Below are 18,952 nucleotides of genomic sequence, written 5' to 3'. Positions count from 1 at the left end.
CTAAGCTTTGGAAACAGCCCAAATGCCCCAAAATAGATCAATGGATCAAGAAGATGAGGTGCATATACACCACGGAATATTACTCAGCATTCAAAAAAGATCAACACATGCCATTTGCAGCAACATGGATGGCGCTGGAAGGGATCATGCTCAGCGAAATAAGCCAGAAAAAAAAAGAAAAATCCCGGATGGTCTCACTCATAGCAGGAATCTAGAAAACTTAAATAAGGGACCAGGAAAAAGAATAACTATAAGAAAGAAAATATCAAAATCGACAAACAACTATGAATCAGAGACACTCTATGGCAGGTGGGGGGCGGGGAAAGGAGGGCTTGGGATCAAAATAAGGAGGTTGTAATTGTATGGAGAATATAAAAAATAAAATTTAAATTAAAAAAATAAATTAAAAAAATAATTTAAAAAAGAGAGGAAAAAAAAGAAGTTTAGCATGGGTATTTTTGAAGCAGGTATAGCCAAAAGCTTATCTTGAACATTGCAACTTTGAATAAATCACCTGTAGTCTGCCTGGCTTTGAGAAATGCAATTTCCTAGGACAAAATACTAAGATAAATTGCTTTCAAGATGTATTCCTCTGTAACTGAATGAGATACCTTGCTGAGTGGGGCTGTTAGCAATAAATAAATTATACTTTCTTTCTGGCAATAGAACAGAAGTTTCTTAATATCTTGACTAGATCTTAAGCATAAATGTGATGCATCATAATTATGTGTGTTTGTGTATCTGAATCAAGATTCCATATACATATTACATATGTATATAACAAATGCATATATACATTCTAGTATTTTTCTGAATAATGCAAAATACATTGGAAACTACATGTATGTTATACATTAAGACTTTGCTAATCCACATATGTTAAGGATAAATATATCCCAGAGAGATTTAATGACTTGCTTAAGGTCTTCTACTGTATGGAAATGGTGGGCCTGGGATTTAGACCAAGACAGTATAGTTCTAGGATTTGCTTTAGTCACTAAGCTCTGTTCCTTCCATATAGTGTTGTAAACCAATGTTACCTCAATAAAAAGGGAAGATATTTGACCATTTTAAAAAAACAACTGGATTTTATCCTAATAACTTACCCCATTCCTTGTACACTGTCTGCTTCTTTTGAACATAGTTTTATTATTTGATATGCTTCCTGTCAAATACTAGCTCCTGAACTCATCAGTATGATAGTGTGCCAATTAATTAAACTCTTCTTTCTTTTTTAAAAAAGATTTCTTTATTTATACATACAAGAACTGGGGTACAGGCCAGAGGTGTGGGGGGGTGAGAGGATTCACCAGAGACAGAGTGAGGAGCAGAACAGGCAGATTGATTGAAATACACTGCTGAGGGGAGCAGCGGGTGAGTCAGGCGAGGTCTGCTGAGCCATGTAGGTAGCTCCCTGGCCGGGGATTGAACTCGTGCTGCAGTGGCTGTGGCGAGCTTCGTAGGTTGCATCTTAACCCCTTATGCCACCAGGGAGGCCCAATTAAAACTTTTCTATACTGCATTTTTTTTCCTCATGATGATGGAGAAAAGACCTCATAGAATTGTTTAGGTAAAATTAGAGCTCGCAAATTAATCCTTAATACAATGTTTCTGACTACAGAGTATGTCCTTAAAAAAAACAAATAAAACTTACCCAATTGGATAAACAAACTCAGTTAATATTTGTTGTATGCTCAGAACTTCAGATTAATAGGTGCAATGTTGCAATTTTAATGAGATAAAACGTGATTAACATCTCAACAAAATTTAGTTTTACTAATCCCATGATAGAAAATAAATAATATATCATAAACACTAAATGGCTATTACAATTTCTTTTATCTAATATTTTAGTAAAATAAGTTCTTTCAATTTACAGTATTAATTATAGCCATTAATTAAATTTCAAAATTTGCAAAAAAGGAAAAAAGAGAAGACATTATCATGGCTTCCTCAAAATACAATTCCTATCAACATTTTGGGGGGTTGACTTTCAGTTATTTTTGTTTCCTACAAAATTAGGATTTTTTGTGGGCTCCCCACCCCCCTGTTCTAGGGGATATTGTTTTGTTGCCCAGAGTTCCTGCTTGTCAGCTAAGTGTAGGGGTCACACATAGGGTCTCTCACCAAGGGCAAAGTCCTGATATGAGGAGCATACTGGAAAACCAGTATCTGCTGAAAACAGCAAGAAGGTACCAGAATAGAGATAATATGCTTTGACCAGCAGGAACAATGGAGCCCCCCAGGCAATAGCCCCTGGTCACTCCCTGGTTTACATCCCCAATACCATCCCCCAAACATGGACATTCCACCACTTCTGTGCCCACCTTCTCTGAACCTGGTTCTATATAAGCAAGGGACTGACTGCCCATAGATCAGGGCTACATTTTTTAAGGTGTAAGACCCTCTTGGCCTCTCTCATGTGGACTTTGAGTATCCTTTCTCTCACCCCTGCCGATGCTGCCGCCCCTTGAGGTGACAATTTTCAAAAAGCAATAAAATTTTACCTGCAATTTTTATATTCCTCTTTCCACTTAACTTTTGAAATGATTTTTGTTGTTGCTAAATTGTGTCCTTAAAATGAATAGTAATGACTGCATATTACATAGTATAAACTATTAAAATGTTCTGCAATAGTGTATTCTTTTTTTACTATTAAATATAAAGACATAGTGAACATTTTGTACATATATCTTTTTTAGGATTACTTTGTTGTTTTCCTAGAATAGTGTCTTAGGGTTAGAATACTGGTTGATTTTATTAATGTTTTTAATGTAGATTGATATGTTATATTACTGGATTAGGGTGAATACAGAGAAAAGGATAAGACAAAAAACAGAACAAAAAACCCTAGACTTTTTAAAAGATGAGAGTTTAAATAATTTTAATGTTGTCTCTCATCTCTCGTAACTATTCAATGCAATATATTTACTGTATTAACTGACCATTTTAATTTTTTCTGTGTTGAATTATCTATTTATATTGTTTACCTACTTATTTTATTTTTTATATTAGGTATTTTATATTGTATTATCAATTTGTATGAGTGCTTTAGTTTCAGAAAATAGTAACATTTTGCTATATCTTCTTCAGGTATTTCTCCATTGTCTTTCCATGTTAAATTTGATATTTTTAAAGAGACAAAATCTTTCCATGTTTATTGATTGCAACTTCTTCATTCCAAATTTATATATTTCTCTGTCATAATCTTGTTAAATATTTGATTCTATACTTTTAAAAATATTAAGTTGCCTTTTATTGTTACTTCTATGCATCTAATTCATTTTTTTGGTGAAAATTGAATTCAGTTGCTTATTCATGTTTATCTCCCATCAGAGCAAGATTTTTCTTTTCACTTCCAACTTCCTTTCCGTTTACAGTTCTTGACTTCTTCAGAGTAAGAAGAAAAAAGTTAGAGAAGAAATAAAATTCATTGTGAAATGCTTTATTATTTCCCTTATTTCTTGTTAAAGGGAAAAAAACAACAACTTTCATTTAAGTAAGTGGAAGAAAGTTAGAGAATATCCTCATTTTCTGATAAATGCTTAGAAATGCACCTCTTCTTTTGCTGTTTGGTAAGATAGAATCTTAGCAAGTTGATGAAAGAGAAATATCAGAAGCAAACATAATACGGGAATAGAAACTAAACTTGGAATATAAACAAAAAGGAATAAAATAGTTCTAATTTTTATGAAATAATGTAAATTTTGTAAGTACACATTTGACGTAAGAGTGTAATTGGTTGATTTCATTTCAGTAAATTACTCTGCTCCAAAAGAGGCTGAAGTTTAATGATTTTAAACAAATGCTCAGAGGAAGTAATTTTTAGATTTTAGATTAACGTGTCTTTCCAGGAAGACGTGTTGTATTTTTTCATTTTTGAAAAACTAATATTCCATGTAAAAATGAAAATATTTAGTCAAATCTAACATGTAGATGTATCCTTCCTTTAACCATAAGCACATTCTGAAGAAAATAATTTAAGAAATACAAAATGAATTTTGAAAGGCCTTTAAGGTTAGGGTTATAAGACAGCACAAAAATATTTTTTCTACTTTCTAGATCTTTCCATTTAGATTAACCTTCTCACCTTCATCTCACCTCACCTTCCCCAGAGAAGGAGACAATCAAGCAGGCAATTACCCTACACAACTCTGAAGTACTAATGTTAGACCATTTAAAAACATTAGTTATTAAACTATAGATATAGCTTTTGTGAATAAATTTGGCATTTCTCCATTTGTCATTTTCCATTTTTGGTGACTATCTCTGTTTAACTTGTTAAAATTACTTATTCTGTTATTGACTTATTTACTATTTTTCAAGTTGTTCACATCGTCTAGATTCCCCCAGATGGTTTTTAAGAATGGGAGAAAATATACAAAATTGAATCTCTTGAGAGATAACTGGATTTTTCTCTCAGTTTGGCTTCAAGTTCATGGCTTCTTTATGTTCTGTGTGCCCTCAGCATCTTATGAAGCTGGCTTTTTGCCTGGTGGTCTGTGGGTTAACAAAGCAGAGAAGGAAGATTTTGGGAAAACCTGCCATCTCCTGCTTGCTGTGATGTACGGGGAATGGGTGTAATAAGTATACGAAGACTGAAGTCCAAGGTAAATAATATCCCCTAGTTTTGTGAATAAAATGAAGTTATTTCAAAAAGACAAAAAAATCCCAGTATTGACAGAGTTTCCAATCTAAGAAAATGACTTAGAAGATTTGCTTATCCACTTATCCTAAGGAAAACTCTAAGGTTTAATAGATCCATTTTGGAATATTTTAGTTCCCGAAATTATCTTGATCTTTATGCTTTAAATCACAATTCATGGGTGAATTGACATTTGGGGACTTTCGTGATGACACAATAATCTTAATGCATTTGAAACCTGCTATCTCTTAGACAAAGTTACAATTGATGATAGCATCCAATTTCTAACTTTTCCATCTATCAAAATGACTGAAACAGTATCTCTCCTTTCTAAATCCTAAGGAGTTTTTTGTCTTTTTGTCTTAGATATATTAGCCAAAAAACCAGGCACTAGTCCAGACTGAATGATGAGGATAAATTCTGGTCTGGTGGAGAGGTGGGGGCCAGCTATGAGACACTGACGAGGTTGGCATGAGCCAGGTTTGCAAGCCTGTTGCTGGGTCAGGACTTCAAGAAAAATGAGGACCCATATGAAGGTTTTTACAGAGAGAAACATGATCAGAGACACAGGAGGCTGATTGCTTTGGTAACGTGGTGAGGAAGACACTGGCAGAATAAAAGGCTGGAGGTGGTGGAACAATGTGCAGACTGTCAAGTCCCACAAAAGGAGGACAGGTAGGCTTGGTCTTATTTAGTGAATCTTCAGTTTTGTCATTCAAAAGAGCTGGATTCCCACATTTGGCTTTGTTCCTTCTCAAATGATAAAATTCTCAAGAATATACACAAAAGGACAATTGTCAGAGGGCATTGCTATCTGTGTCTAGAAAGAAGTGTGTAATTCTCATTCCCTTCTCAAGAAAAATGCCAAGAATAGCCCATCAGGTAAACAGAGAGAAGAAAGAAGCACTGTGTGTCTTCCTAGCTAACATGCAAGCTCAGAGCAGTTAGGCTAAAACAACTGGTAGGACTGTCATTCTCCTTCTCTCTGCCTGGTGTTTCTTAGAGAACATCTGAAGGTTCTAGAGCCATAAAGAGAGTATGTGAACATAGAAATCTATTCTTTGTTCTGATACCATTTAACAGTTTCCTTTGGTTATTATTTTGGGTGAGAACTTATTTTCAAACTGATGTAAATCATTTGACCTAAGTCCATATCATCAATATACATTAATCAAGTGTCTGTGATAAACCCACATCACAGCAAGGTAATCACATGAGACCCTCCCTCACATCACTTTGGTTTACACAACACACTCTCTATTTTGTGGGTTGCCAATATGTGGGTTTCCCAATCCAGAGGAAAGTCAAGGAATTTGGAGAGAGAAAAGCAGGGTTTTCATCCCAGGCCTGTTATCATGTGAAGTCACTTGCCTTTTTTGGACATTAAATCACTGTAATTTCTCAAAGCAAAATAACAGGACCAAGTTATCTTAAATTCTTTGTAACTAAAAATTATGGTTTTATGAGTCAGAAATTAGAACACCAGTCTCCCAGCCTGGGAAGTAGAATGAAATGACTACAGATACAGGATATTAGAATGATGATTAAGGAAAAAAATAGAAGTTTATCAAATAGCCACATCTCCTGTTTTCTAGACAGTGAAAGTTGCTTTCCTGAGGACAAGGCGCCAGGAGCCCTGGAGAGGTGGAGAGAGAGGCTGCAGCCATCCAGGTCTCCTTCCCCAGGGTCATCCTGCTGCTCCCCGCAAACCCCCATCAGGTGTTGGTGCTTGGCTTCCAGCTGCAGTGACCTCTCCATCCACTGTGTGTCAGGGATGGATCCAGCCCCTTCCCGGGAGGGGCTTGAAGGAGCTGAATGGGCTTCTAGTTTATTTGTATTTTAGCCAAACAAATTGGCTCAAAAACCAATTGCTCATTAATCTGACAGACTGCTCAGAGCTAGAGAGACCTTCCTTTAAACTCCCACATGGATAATTCAAAGGAAATTCCTAACTTGAATTATTAAAAATAAAAAAATGCATAGGTTTCTAAAGCTACTGAATCCTAAAATTATGTGTTTCCAGATATTCTTAGAAGATGTGAGGGCAGGTGTAGGATAAGAGGGGGATGAAGCAGGGTCTGGAGAAGATGCCAATGACTCTCTACAAGATTAGTTGAGGAGGGATTAATAAAGATATTAAGAACCAGGAGGTGGCAAAGGACCCAGGGACCAGGCTCAGCAGAAACCATCATAACCTCTAAGGCTGCAGGAAAAGGGGTTCACTTTATAGAAGCTGGATCTTGGGGGAGGAATAAAGCCTTATTCAAACCAAAGCTCATGGAGACTAAATATTCAGAGCTCTCTTTATTCTAATTTTTGGCCCCTTTACTTCCCACCAGTGCCTCCCGTTGGTTAAGCCCAATCAGAAGCCAGAGGACTGAGGTAGATGGATCTGGAGTTCAGCTTCCAAGGGAAGAAGCTGCAGAGCAGAAAAGAACAGACAGCAGTTACCAAGGACAACTGCTGACTATCCAGAAGAGGAGGGCTGCCTGTGCAGCCTGTGGATCAGATCTGTCCTGCCAGCCAGTCAGAGGTCTTCATCACCAAGACCTTCTATACATGCTGGGAGTCATAATGAAAGACACAGGCAGACCAAGGAAGTGGCTGGGAAGACCTAAGGAGAGAACTAGGTGCCAAAGCTGGGGACCAGCTAGATGACTGAGGACAAGGGATTGGAGAAATGCACAAAGATTTTATTCTTGGATGGATTCTCAACATTAACTGGCTTCTGTCCTGGGGTGTCTTTATTTTTTCTTATATTTTTATTATTTTATTTATACAAGAACTGGGGTACAGGCCAGAGGCGTGGGATGGTGAGAGAATTCACCAGAGACAGAGCAGGGAGCAGAACAGGCAGACAGACTGAAAACACTGCTGAGGGGAGCAGCGGGCAAGACAGGAGAGGTCTGCCACACCATGTGGGTATCTCCCTGGCCAGCCAGGAATCGAACCCATGCTGCAGGGACTGCAGATAGCTTCACAACACTGTGCTCAACCCACTGTGCCATGGTGGAGACCCAGTCCTTGGGTGTCTTTTACATTGATTTTAATATTAAGTAGACTATAGGGTCCTGGATAGGATCCTCCTGGGCAAAGCATGATCATACAAAACTCAGTCATTTGTAATGGTCAGCACAAATTTTCACAGGCCATGGAGTATGAAATACAAAAAGAACCCTTAGTTTTAAAATGTTTCCCCCAACTCAACCTCTATTTTGGTTCTCCATGCCACAAAAAAAAAAAAAAAAAGTAATCTCAGTCAATTCTCAGTAAAGAGTAATTCTAAGATTTAAAAATTTGTTGCCCTTTCTTCTCCCTCAGAGTAGCATCTAAGTTTCTAAGATTATACGTAAGAATGTGAATCTGAAAGGCTGCTTCTGAGAGATACTCTTCTTGGAAGATGGCCTGTGCCAGCCACAGAGATCAGCCTTTACATCTGATCTCTGGTTATGGTCACCCTTGTAGGCTCTTGATAAGTTGTTCAAGATCTGGCCTTTGGTTAAAGATTGGTAGGCCTTTTCCCCTCTGCACCCCTGGAAGTCATTTAGGATCTTCCAAGCAGGGTGTGGGGCATTTTCTTTGTCGAACAGTCTTGTCTACTTTCTTTTTTTTCAAAGAAAATTCCTAGGTGTTTTTCTTCTATATAATTATTTTCTTTTTTTTTTTTTAAAGATTTATTTATTTATTTATTTATTTATTTATACAAGCACTGGGTACAGTCAGAAGCGCGGGAGGGTGAGAGAATTCACCAGAGCCAGAGCGGGGAGCAGAGCAGGCAGAAGGACCGAAGGACACTGCTGAGGGGAGCAGCGGGCGGCAGGAGAGGTCTGCGCGCCATGTGGGACCCTCCTCTGGTGGCCGGGAGCAGCCGGGGATCGAACCAGTGTTGCAAGAGGCTGTGGGCAGCTTCGCAACCCAGCGCTCAACCGCTGCGCCACCGGGGAGGCCCAGGCTTGTCTACTTTCAACAGTATCGTTGTGGAGTGTTTCTTAATGGTTCACAATGACAATTAGATGAGACATGAAGCCACATTAGCCTCTCTTTAATCTCCCAGAGGAAGAGGGTGGGGTTCTGCCTTTCATCCCTTCTTCAGAGGCACAGGGTTGCCTCCCCATGTCTTTCCCATCTTCCAAGCTCTTCCCTGGTCTGGGTTGGGTGGTTATGTTGGTGCAGGGGACATGAGATCTCACTCAGTAACTATTCTTGCTAAAGCTTTCATTTCGACATCTAGACCCCAATCTTAGAGTTAAAAGCCAGGAATGAGACATCGTTTTTCATTTTTCCACCAATGACCTTTTCCCTTCCTCACGTGACCTGACCCCCAAGCAGAGGGGTAAGAAGACTAAAGGTAGGAAATAAGTTTTGCTAAATTGTAGGGAAATTATGGAATTATCTGTCAAAGTAGAAATAAAGCAGATTTATTGAGTAAATGTACAGGGTTTTTGGTGTTCACTGAATTTTATAGAAACAAAGTATTCAGGATAAATTCAGCAGTGGTATTCTTTTTATGCTTCTTTTCCTAGAAACATCCATAATTTAGCAATTAAAGGGTCTCTGCTTTTTTTTCTTTTAAAAGAGAGAGGAGGGGTCTCCCTCATGGCACAAGGGGTTAAGTCTCAGCACTGTGAAGCTATCTGTAGCCACTACAGCAAGAGTTCGATCCCTAGCCAGCGAGCTACCCACATGGCACAGCAGACCTCTCCTGTCTCCCTGCTGCTCCCCTCAGCAGTGTATTTCGGTAGATCTGCCTGTTCTGTTCCCTACTCTGTCTCTGGTGAATCCTCTTACCTCCCACACCTCTGGCCTACACCCCAGTTCTTGCATGCATAAATGAATAAATCTTTAAAAAAATAAGAGAGGGGATACATTTTTAAAAATAATCTGTGAATTAAAACATTGAACCTGCAGATGGTGCTGTGGTCCCATTTTGGAATTGAGCTTCACTTTTAAATTCATAGTAAAAAATTCAGTTCTTTGATTTACTTTATTTTTATTCACAGGTAATAAAATTGAATTGTTTCTTTTTATTTCTGTGTTTGTTATTATAATAGGAGAGAAACTGTCTTTATCAGTGGAAACATCTACTATTGTTATTCTTTGTAGATACTAAGTTCATCCCTAGATAACATAATAATTAACTTTTATGTCCTTGTCTTTTATATTTTTCTGCTCATCATTCGAGTTTGGTTTGTCTGTGACTCCCAATCAACTCCCTTTGCTGTTGCTGTTCTTAAATAAAATCGCTTCACTGAAAATTGGGTGACGAAAAGCTAAGGATAAAAAAATTCAATATGAAAACCATTTCAACCTCTAGTTTGTAATAATCAGGTAAAAAAAGATTTCCTGGAATTAAGCCACAGGAACTCTGGCTTAAGTCAAAACTGTCAACTGGGAAACAAATTTCCAGACATTTTGAGATTTAATTCATTTAATTTTTCTTGTAACTGGATTAGAAAATATGATTAAGATGGCAGGATATTCTTTTACTGCATCAGTCTGACTTTGAATGAAGCAAATGGACAGAAAAATCTCAAAATAGGAGAAAGAAAGTGTGCTTCAGAGACATTCTTCCTTGAGAAACATGAACAAATATATGCAAGAATAAACACAGAGGAAATTTTAAAATAACACAAGGAAAAAAATGGTACTTTACTGTCAATGAAGTTGCTTCTATGGCTGCATTCTTACCTTAAACTCTGATTGAATATACGCTAGGCTTCTTTAACTTGAAAACCACACCAATAGAAACCAAATATTTACCAAATTATTCCATAAATGCTTTTCAACTAATACTTTTAAACCACTTGCCGGCTGACTGTGTTTGATGTATTCAAACTCTGGTGTGGGTGTGTGTATAAGGATGGACAGAAAATACAAAGTAATTCTACAGAGTGCCAGACTTTATAAAAATGATGGTCCTAACTTCCAGATAGGATTAAAAAAATGAATCCATTTAGGTATGTAATTCAATAATTTATTTTTCATTATTTGAGATCATGTATGTAAAAGTGCTTTGGGGGGAATTATGACATTTTATGCAAATTTGAAATAGCAGTACTACTACAATGATTACAGTGTGTATATTAAAATCTTTCTGAAACATTCATCCTGAGATTAGTTTCAACTTAAAGGGAAGTTAATAATAGAAGGATGGACAAGGATTTCTAGAATGCTTTTAAAATTAGGGTAGATCAAGAAAGATTAAATAAAGATCTACATGAATAACATGTAATTTTTAAAAAGCACTAGAAGAATCAATGCTGTGCGGTAAAGGAGAACTATGCATTGGAAAGCATGATGAATGAAGTGTTTCCTGCTTTCTGCATCTGTTCCTGCACATAAAATTCTTATTATTTGAAGGAACTCTAGGAGTCCTCAAAATCATACTAATCATTCTCTTGCTTCTTGACTTCTAATTTCAGATTAAAACATTTCACATTAAACTTGGTACCTCTTGTTGTTTAAAGAAAAGTAAATTTCCTCTTTACATCTTATGGCTTAAAGTTACTCACTATAAATTTATACAAATCAGACATAATGACAATTAAACAAGAACTGTAAGCCCTATTCATCCTGTGGGAGTACTACTGTGACGTCTTTCAGGGAGCTTTGTGATTGCTCAGCCCTAAGTATAAGCCCTATAAATGATGGGCTTTGAAATGCTGGTCAGGGTAGAGTGAAAAGCAGTTGCCTGCAACAATAGCCAACTCACAGCTATTACCAAGTTCTGGTTCAGCTCTAAAGACAGAACTGGTGAGTCTTTCTCTGCCTCACAGGAGTTCAGCACCTGGGACAGCTCCGACACCCTTCTGAACAGACCCCTCCCAAGGTACTCTGCTCAGCAAGGTAAGTGAAAACATCACCATTCTCTTATTTTTTCTTCCCCTTCTGGAAATTTTCTCAGGGAATACTGAAATTTTCTCTCTTTTAAAAAGAATTTTACAGTGTTCTTTCTTTACTCAAAAGGACAAGTTTCTCAATTCATTTGGTAAGTATAGAAAAGCCTCAACTTGGATTTTCTGAATTATTTTGATTGAAAAATGTTATATCCTTCCTACCTTTTTACTTAAGAGTTTTAAAAAATAGATTTAAATAGATTTCTTTCACTGTTTTATGAATTTTTGACTGAAGTTTTCAGTGGGCACATTGGTTTTTGAAGTTCTTAAGTTGGTTTTAAGAGCTGGTCTTTCTATTTCTGGTTGCATGAACCTAGGAAGCATTTATTTTCTTTAAGTTGAAATGCTGTTATTTTTATGGACTGCAAGAGAAACATAGCCTGAACTCCTAGGTTTCTTTCTAGAAAATGTTGAGAAATGAAATGTGTAAGTGGAAGAGATAAAAAAGAAAAAACCCAACAACCTATAGACATTGTTTTTGAATATATTTTTCCTTTTATGTCAAAAATATTTAATTATAATATGTGATTTAATAATTTTTGGCTTTAATTTTCATTGATTTAAGTTTTTCAAACCCAGGTTGGAGGAAATAAATCCCCCTATCTATAATTGAAATAGAAAAAGTAAATATATACTATATGCAAAATAATTTTTATACTAATATGACTATATACACACATCACTAAATAGATGATACTCCAGCTTTATTATTACATAGTAAAAACTTAGATAGTTCCTTTGAAGCTGTTTCCTTAGTCAGTAAAGATATTGAACTTGGATGGTACAACTCTGTTAAAAGGACATTGACCCCACAGTTACTTCTGGCACAGGTATGGCATTCAATGTAGACTTGGGCCAACTGTCTGCTCAGTAGTTGAAAGGAGTCTAATTTATTTTCAAGCACTAGTCACCAAGAGCAATCCTCTTGATTAAAAAAGTAATCCTATTAAAGTTCAACTTTTTCTACAAGAAAATTAGTTTTTTTTTAATCAATTCTGCACAAGCTTTCAAAATTGCTGTGAGACACTCAGAATTACCTTGTTGGTGACACTTGTGATTGGGAAAGCTGATGTGATTCTCTGTCTTTTGAGGTGTAGAGATGGAAAACAGAAGTAAGTCTCAGCTCCTCCTGTTCCTGACGCTTTTCAGCATGATCTTCTCCCAAACATTGGCTTGGCCTCTTTTTGGAGCACCTTCTGCTCTCAGGTAAATTCTCTTTCCATTCAGATACACACACCTTCTTCATCGAGATGGGAATTTCCTATATCTTATATTGGACAGCTCAAATTTTAGTAGCATTTTTTTCAACATTAATGCTAACATGGTTACTCTGAATCCTCAAATTCATGGGTGATGGTGTTGATGACTAGACACTATGTTTGTGGGTACAATGGACCACTTTTCCAAATGAGGTAGAAGGGAAATTTGAATTTCCTTTCATTCAAAACCAATTTTAGATAAATAATGAAATTTCAGTCATTGCCATCTCAGCTTAGTTCAGTCTCTGATGGAAAAATAGATGCTAGGTATCAATTCAGCTGAATTTTAAGATCAATCATTAAATAATAATAAGGCTAATAATTAATTTGTGAAATATATAAAGTCATGTCACCCAAAAATTTATCTAGGATGAATAATTTACCAGTATTAAAAATTGTGGGATAATTGACCTACTGAGACACTGTCTCTTGATGAATGAATTTTAATGTACTTGGTTTTAACCATAAATTCATACCTACCTTTCTCTATGTTGCTCTTTATATTTCAAATTCATGTAACACAATTCATACTTAAACCTTTATCTGGAATAAATGTACTCTTAAAAAGTAAACAGTAGGTGCAAACTACATTAGTTTGATTTTTTTTCTTCTAATTTATAGGCACTGCGGTATCTAAGGGCAAAATAATAATTTCTTTACTGATTTTTCCATTCCTGACCCTTTGCTTTAAGTAAACATATGCTCAATAGAGTGAATAATCTCTTAGTTGCTAATGTTTGCTATAAAATCTGCTTAAAGCTAGATCTTAAGTGCTGTCTTAACCAAATAGAATAATTCTATCTGAATGGTTACATCATAACAGATGAATGATCACAAGAATGCTGAAACTTACATTGACTGCCAGGTTATATCCTTGCTTATTAGAAACTCTAAAATATCACACAAGATACACAAATGCCCCCGAGCCTGCACAATTCTTGGAGGTTTACCTAACTTTGAAAATATACACACATGTATAATTTTAATATTGTTCTGGTGTTCAAAACACACAGGCACACACAAAAAGAGTCACAGTCTATTACAAGTGTGACTGTTCACAGTCTTCTAATAAAGCAGTATGCACACTTAATTAATATTTCTTCATATATAAGATTAGAAACCCAAAATCCCTTCAAAATTCACTGAATTTGAATAGCAATTCAGAGATAAATTCTTTGGACTTGCTTAGTACAAAGAAATAGATCACACCAAGATGAATCTTTGAGGTGAAGTTTAGGAACTAGAGAAAGAAAAGCAATTAATAGTCAACTCTTGAGAATTATATGAGACATGATACTAAATACCAACAAGTACATGAACTATTCTCAGTTTTCATATTGAATATGAAAAATTTTCAAAGCTTCTTTTGTATACAATCTTTCACTTCTGAAAGTTAACTTAGCAAAATGAAGCTATTGCAAATGAAGTATATTTTGCTTCATGCTCTGATAGGAGTGCATAAGTAATAATTATGCTTGGTACACACAGCTTTTAAAATTTATATGACATGTATTTTATGGGATAATCAAATACTCTACTACTTACACTCTTATAAAGCATATAAGGAATTAAATCCAATATATTGTGGATAGGTGATATTTCCCAAGATTTTAACTATCTTATTTGAAGTTATTGTAAAACTGTAAGATTATGTTCTGGGAAAGGAATGCACTATCTCCTATTATATCTTTTCATAACAGACTGGGTGAAAGAATTCAATATGAAGGAGCAAATGAACCTGATCAAGTATCATTAAAAGAAGACACTGACTTCTTGCAAAATGCATTAGCTGAAAATGACACACCCTATTATGATGTATCCAGGTGAGTTTATTTCAGTTGAGTTTTATTTTAGAAAATTTATTTTCAAAAGATAAATGTCTTATTTTAGTGTTACCACAAAGCTATTCTTCCAGCAAAACACTACAGATTTATGCCTCTCCAGGAATTTCATAGAGAGATGTTGTAACAGGCTGGGATACACAAATCATTCACCAACATTCCATTGAATGAAATTTCAGCATCAGACACTGTTTCAATTCTAGTAAAACTACAGTATTGATGATTCCATGATAAAGGAAGTTCTAAAGCAAGAGTTTCACCTCTATGTGAAGAAAATGTATACAGTAATAGGTGATAGTTGTGCACAGAACCATCTGTCTAGAGCGGCCTTCAAGTAGAAACAGAACTCTATACTAAAAACAAAATAAAAATGGTTTCTTAGTTGAATGGAAAAGTTGTTTAATGGACCCTAACATTCTCTCTATCCTAAGGGAATTTGTTTTCAAATATTATGGCATCGATAGATTTTCTGCTAATATTAGGGTATATTTTTCCTTGCATTTATTCTTAGTCAGGGTAGAAGAAAGTACCATAAATAAAAAATAGGAATTAATTTCATATATTTTCCAACCAATATTTCTTAGAGAAGAATAAGTTTTATGTATTTTACCAGGGAGCATTATTTAATGTTGAGATCAACTGCTAAAAAAGCAAATTTCTTTTAACTTTTCAAAGTGGGGGATAGGTTGGGGTGGAAAGGCAGAGTGAATCTTGACATAAGTGACTAATAAATATTACTTTCTAGGTTATTTACTTGTTAGGATTTAGATTTATATGAGAAGCTTTGGAATTAAACTAATAAGTTTCTTTTTTGTTTAGTGAGCCCAATAATATTTTTGAAAGCCATTTACAGAATGGTGATGATAGTTTCTTCCTCGTTTTAGGAATGCCAGACATGCTGATGGAGTCTTCACCAGTGACTATAGTCGACTCTTGGGTCAACTTTCTGCCAAAAAGTACCTTGAGTCCCTAATTGGAAAACGAGTTAGGTAAACAGAATTTATGATTTTTATTAAATATATTAGTGTCATTTAATCTGAAAATTAATTTTCACTGTTTTTTTTAAATAATTTATATTCTTCAACAAAATATACCAGCTCCATGAATGGAAATAAGACTTTCTGGTAATATCATACCCATTAGCTCAAAACACATATTTTTCTTTAAGTAGTCATTTATAAATCTGCAATCAAATTGAACTGGACAAGGTAAAAATATAAGACATAGTATAACGTGAAGCAAATTTTAAGGTTACCCATAGTACTTGTTTTTTACTTCCAGCTCAAATCAATTTTTGGAAGATTCTCTAAATGATACTGACTATTTGGATGGTGCTGTCAGGATGACATAGGTTCTAAAGAAGCATTTTATCTTTAAAGAAATCCTAATGGCAGAACACATTTGTTTTTAAATAAATTATTTGCTCAGTTAGTACCAAATGTGTCTTAAGTCACTGCCAGTAAATGCCAACACATGTTGAATTATTTCTTGCTCCTTTATCCTTGGGATAAGATTTATTTTTCATGAAGTCTTTTGTGATCAAAAGTGTATTGAGTGTTGGAATTCCTTTTCATCTGACACCAAGAAAATTAGGATCTTTGGCAGATTTCTTATTTCTTCTTAAAATTCTGATTTCCTTTTCCTCCAATTCCTTAGCAGTAACATCTCAGAAGACCAGGGACCGATCAAACGCCACTCAGATGCAGTCTTCACTGACAACTATACCCGTCTTCGAAAACAAATGGCTGTAAAGAAATACCTGAACTCAATTCTGAATGGGAAAAGGAGGTAAAAAATAGAGAACTTGTGAAAATGAGAAATTATAAGTGACTTTCAAAATAGAAATTGCATGTGGACACTTATCTCTATCTCTCTGTGCTCTGTAAAGCAGTAATTCTTCACCTAGGCTAGCATTAGATTACCCCAGAGAATTTGTCAATATCCACGTCTGGGCTTTATCCAAAACAAACTGCCAGGAAATTTGTACCCCTGGGGTATGGCTTTAGTCATTGGTATTTTTTGTTGGTAGTGGTATTTTTTTTTAAGAGTTTCCACATTTGATCTATTGTGCCTGCACAATTAAAAATGATGATTGTAAAGGCAACTTGCCTGGGGGAAGGTTTACCAGAAGTGCTATTTTTAAAAGATGTAAAGTATAGTCAATTAGCAATTAGCAATCCCACTTGGGATTCCCTTGATAAGCGTATTCAATACTCTTATTTTGCTAAATTAATCCATGAGTTCTGTCTTAGCTTCTGAAACCTGTGTCTCGCTATGTTGTGTGAATTTGGAACACTGAATAGCCATGGGTACTTGCTCTTTTTTAATTCTAATTTTATTTACATGGTGAGTATTAAGGACAGTTCTGTTTGGGTGACATGAGATAAAACTCTCTTGCCTACTTCTTTCAGAATAATTTTAGGCACTTTAAATGAGGAAAAAATTCATAAATAATAGCTAACCTCTAAGATAATCATGTAACCACCAGCACACTGCACAGAAGGCAGAGAACAGTCCAGTCACACAGCATCACTTCTTCAGAAACTTTCTCATCTAAGAATGTTAACGTGGCGATTTCTGTTTCTGGCCTGCAGCAGTGAAGGAGAATCCTTTGCCTTTCCGGAAGAGTTAGAAAAATGATGAAAAAGCTCTTGGGCAAAGCTGCTGTCAACTTCCCAATGGTGGGTATACCTGTGCATTTTTATTATATTGTTGCTGCAGTCATTTAATTTAAGTAGGTAAGAGTCTCTTGGAGAGACTAAGTCACAGCTGAGAGGTGTCATAGCGAGACCTCAAGTAAGAAGGACACTTCTTCCTGAAATGCCCCCACGCCTGTGTAACAGCTTAGAATGACCTATGCATTGTTCCTGTCACATAAAAGGGAAAGCTCACAAGTAACCATTTTGTATGATAATCAGATGATAATCGTCATTTCTTTGATATTTTTTTCCTATGCTTGAGAAAAACTGGCCTTCTATGTGAGAATGAAGCCATGTTGCTTTTATTCTAAGTTTTTAGTCCCATAGACTGTTAACATCTCATTTAATTCAAGTGCAGAGAAATGCCACCAAATGACAGCACAGTTTGTTATAAAAATATGGAGGAACTCAGGCGCCCACATTCCTTGAAACATTGTAAACTTATTAGCAAAAATCAAATCCAGCTTTTTTTTAACCTGTAAATTGAGTGTAGGTACGATACTTCCAATAGTATTCATTGTAAAACTTTTTTTGAATAGGAAAAACACGAATAGATGTTTTCTTTTGTTGAGTAAGAAGCTTATTTTTAGGTAAACATGAATGAATATAAGACATATTTCTTTCCTGAATTATGTTAGTTTTCATATTAGCTCATAAAAACACATTTACAATGTTAGACAAGTGCGTAAAGAAATTTTATATCTGATGGCATCTATCAGAAGTTGGCAAAATTTTTCTCTAAAAGTCTAAAGAACAATTATTTCTGGATTTGTGAGCTCTATAGTTTCTGGTACAAGTACGCAACTCAGCTGTGCCAGCCTGGAAAGCAGCACAGATAATACATCAAATGGAGGGGGATATTTTTGTTACAGTAAAATTTTCCTTGTAAAACCTGAAGGTCGGCTGGGCTACTACCCATCACTACTAGATTAAACCACATCCAGGCTCAGGTGGAAGCAATTCAATGTCTTATTTCAGTTCCTGGAGCAGACAGCAACATTTTCCAAGAGAGCCACTAAGAGTGGCGAGGACTGTTGGTTGCTTTGGTGCAGGATCACCCCTTCATTCAAGAGAGATATGTGTTTGGGGTACCTCACATGCCTATTCCTTGTCATGCAGAGACATTTCAGAGGCTCAAAGAAGAAAGTTCGTTGCTTACAGATTTCAGAAAAATCAAAAGAAATCTCCCCATTAAATTAAGAAGTACAATAGGCACTAACATATAAAGGATTGGTTGTTCTGTCCTCGTAAGTTATAAGATTATTTATGAGATTCCATCCTTCATTCTTTTCTTATTTGAGTGGGTGACTTTGGACAAATTCTTTTAACAAGAAATCCTGTAAGTCAATTATAAGTGAGCAATCATGAAGGGCTAATTAGAGAGAGTGTCTAAAACATGGTTCTCTGTCAAAGACTGTTGACAAGGAACAAAAATAAATCCATGTTTTTCAAATAAACAGATAAGTGAAGAAAGCTAAGATGCTGTAAATAAAAATGCTTTTATGCTAAAACATCAATTCTTTCTTTTTCAGAATTCTTGAAGGAAAACAATAGGCGAAGCAATTATATTTTGAGTTCTACATAAGTAATTCAAGAAAACAACTTTAATATC

General features: G+C 35.6%; 1 protein-coding gene across 2 annotated transcripts; it reads left to right on the top strand.

Moving 5' to 3' along the window:
- Positions 1 to 12,640: 12,640 nt before the first annotated feature.
- Positions 12,641 to 17,290, top strand: VIP (vasoactive intestinal peptide). 2 transcript variants are annotated; one of them, XM_037521012.1, is made up of 5 exons: positions 12,641 to 12,747; positions 14,501 to 14,623; positions 15,526 to 15,630; positions 16,298 to 16,429; positions 17,236 to 17,290. In XM_037521012.1, exons 1-5 carry the CDS (start codon positions 12,641 to 12,643, stop codon positions 17,279 to 17,281), a joined length of 513 nt encoding a protein of 170 aa, XP_037376909.1. In that variant the 3' UTR covers positions 17,282 to 17,290. The 2 variants fall into 2 exon arrangements, with proteins under 2 accessions (XP_037376909.1, XP_037376910.1); XM_037521013.1 differs by having other exon boundaries at positions 16,301 to 16,429; positions 17,236 to 17,281.
- The last annotated feature ends 1,662 nt before the right edge of the window (positions 17,291 to 18,952 follow it).

This window comes from Talpa occidentalis, unplaced genomic scaffold (genome assembly GCF_014898055.3).
Source record: "Talpa occidentalis isolate TD23 unplaced genomic scaffold, MPIMG_talOcc4v2.1 talOcc4.2, whole genome shotgun sequence".
Taxonomy (NCBI): domain Eukaryota; kingdom Metazoa; phylum Chordata; class Mammalia; order Eulipotyphla; family Talpidae; genus Talpa; species Talpa occidentalis.
This window is presented reverse-complemented; position numbering and strand designations above follow the sequence as displayed.

What these genes read in the sequence shown, in the direction of transcription:
- VIP (XM_037521012.1), top strand. Translation starts at nt 12,641, where the DNA reads ATGGAAAACAGAAGTAAGTCTCAGCTCCTCCTGTTCCTGACGCTTTTC. An exon ending in CTAATTGGAAAACGAGTTAG is followed by an intron (nt 15,631 to 16,297) that starts GTAAACAGAATT and finishes CCAATTCCTTAG; the next exon opens with CAGTAACATCTCAGAAGACC. An exon ending in ATTCTGAATGGGAAAAGGAG is followed by an intron (nt 16,430 to 17,235) that starts GTAAAAAATAGA and finishes TCTGGCCTGCAG; the next exon opens with CAGTGAAGGAGAATCCTTTG.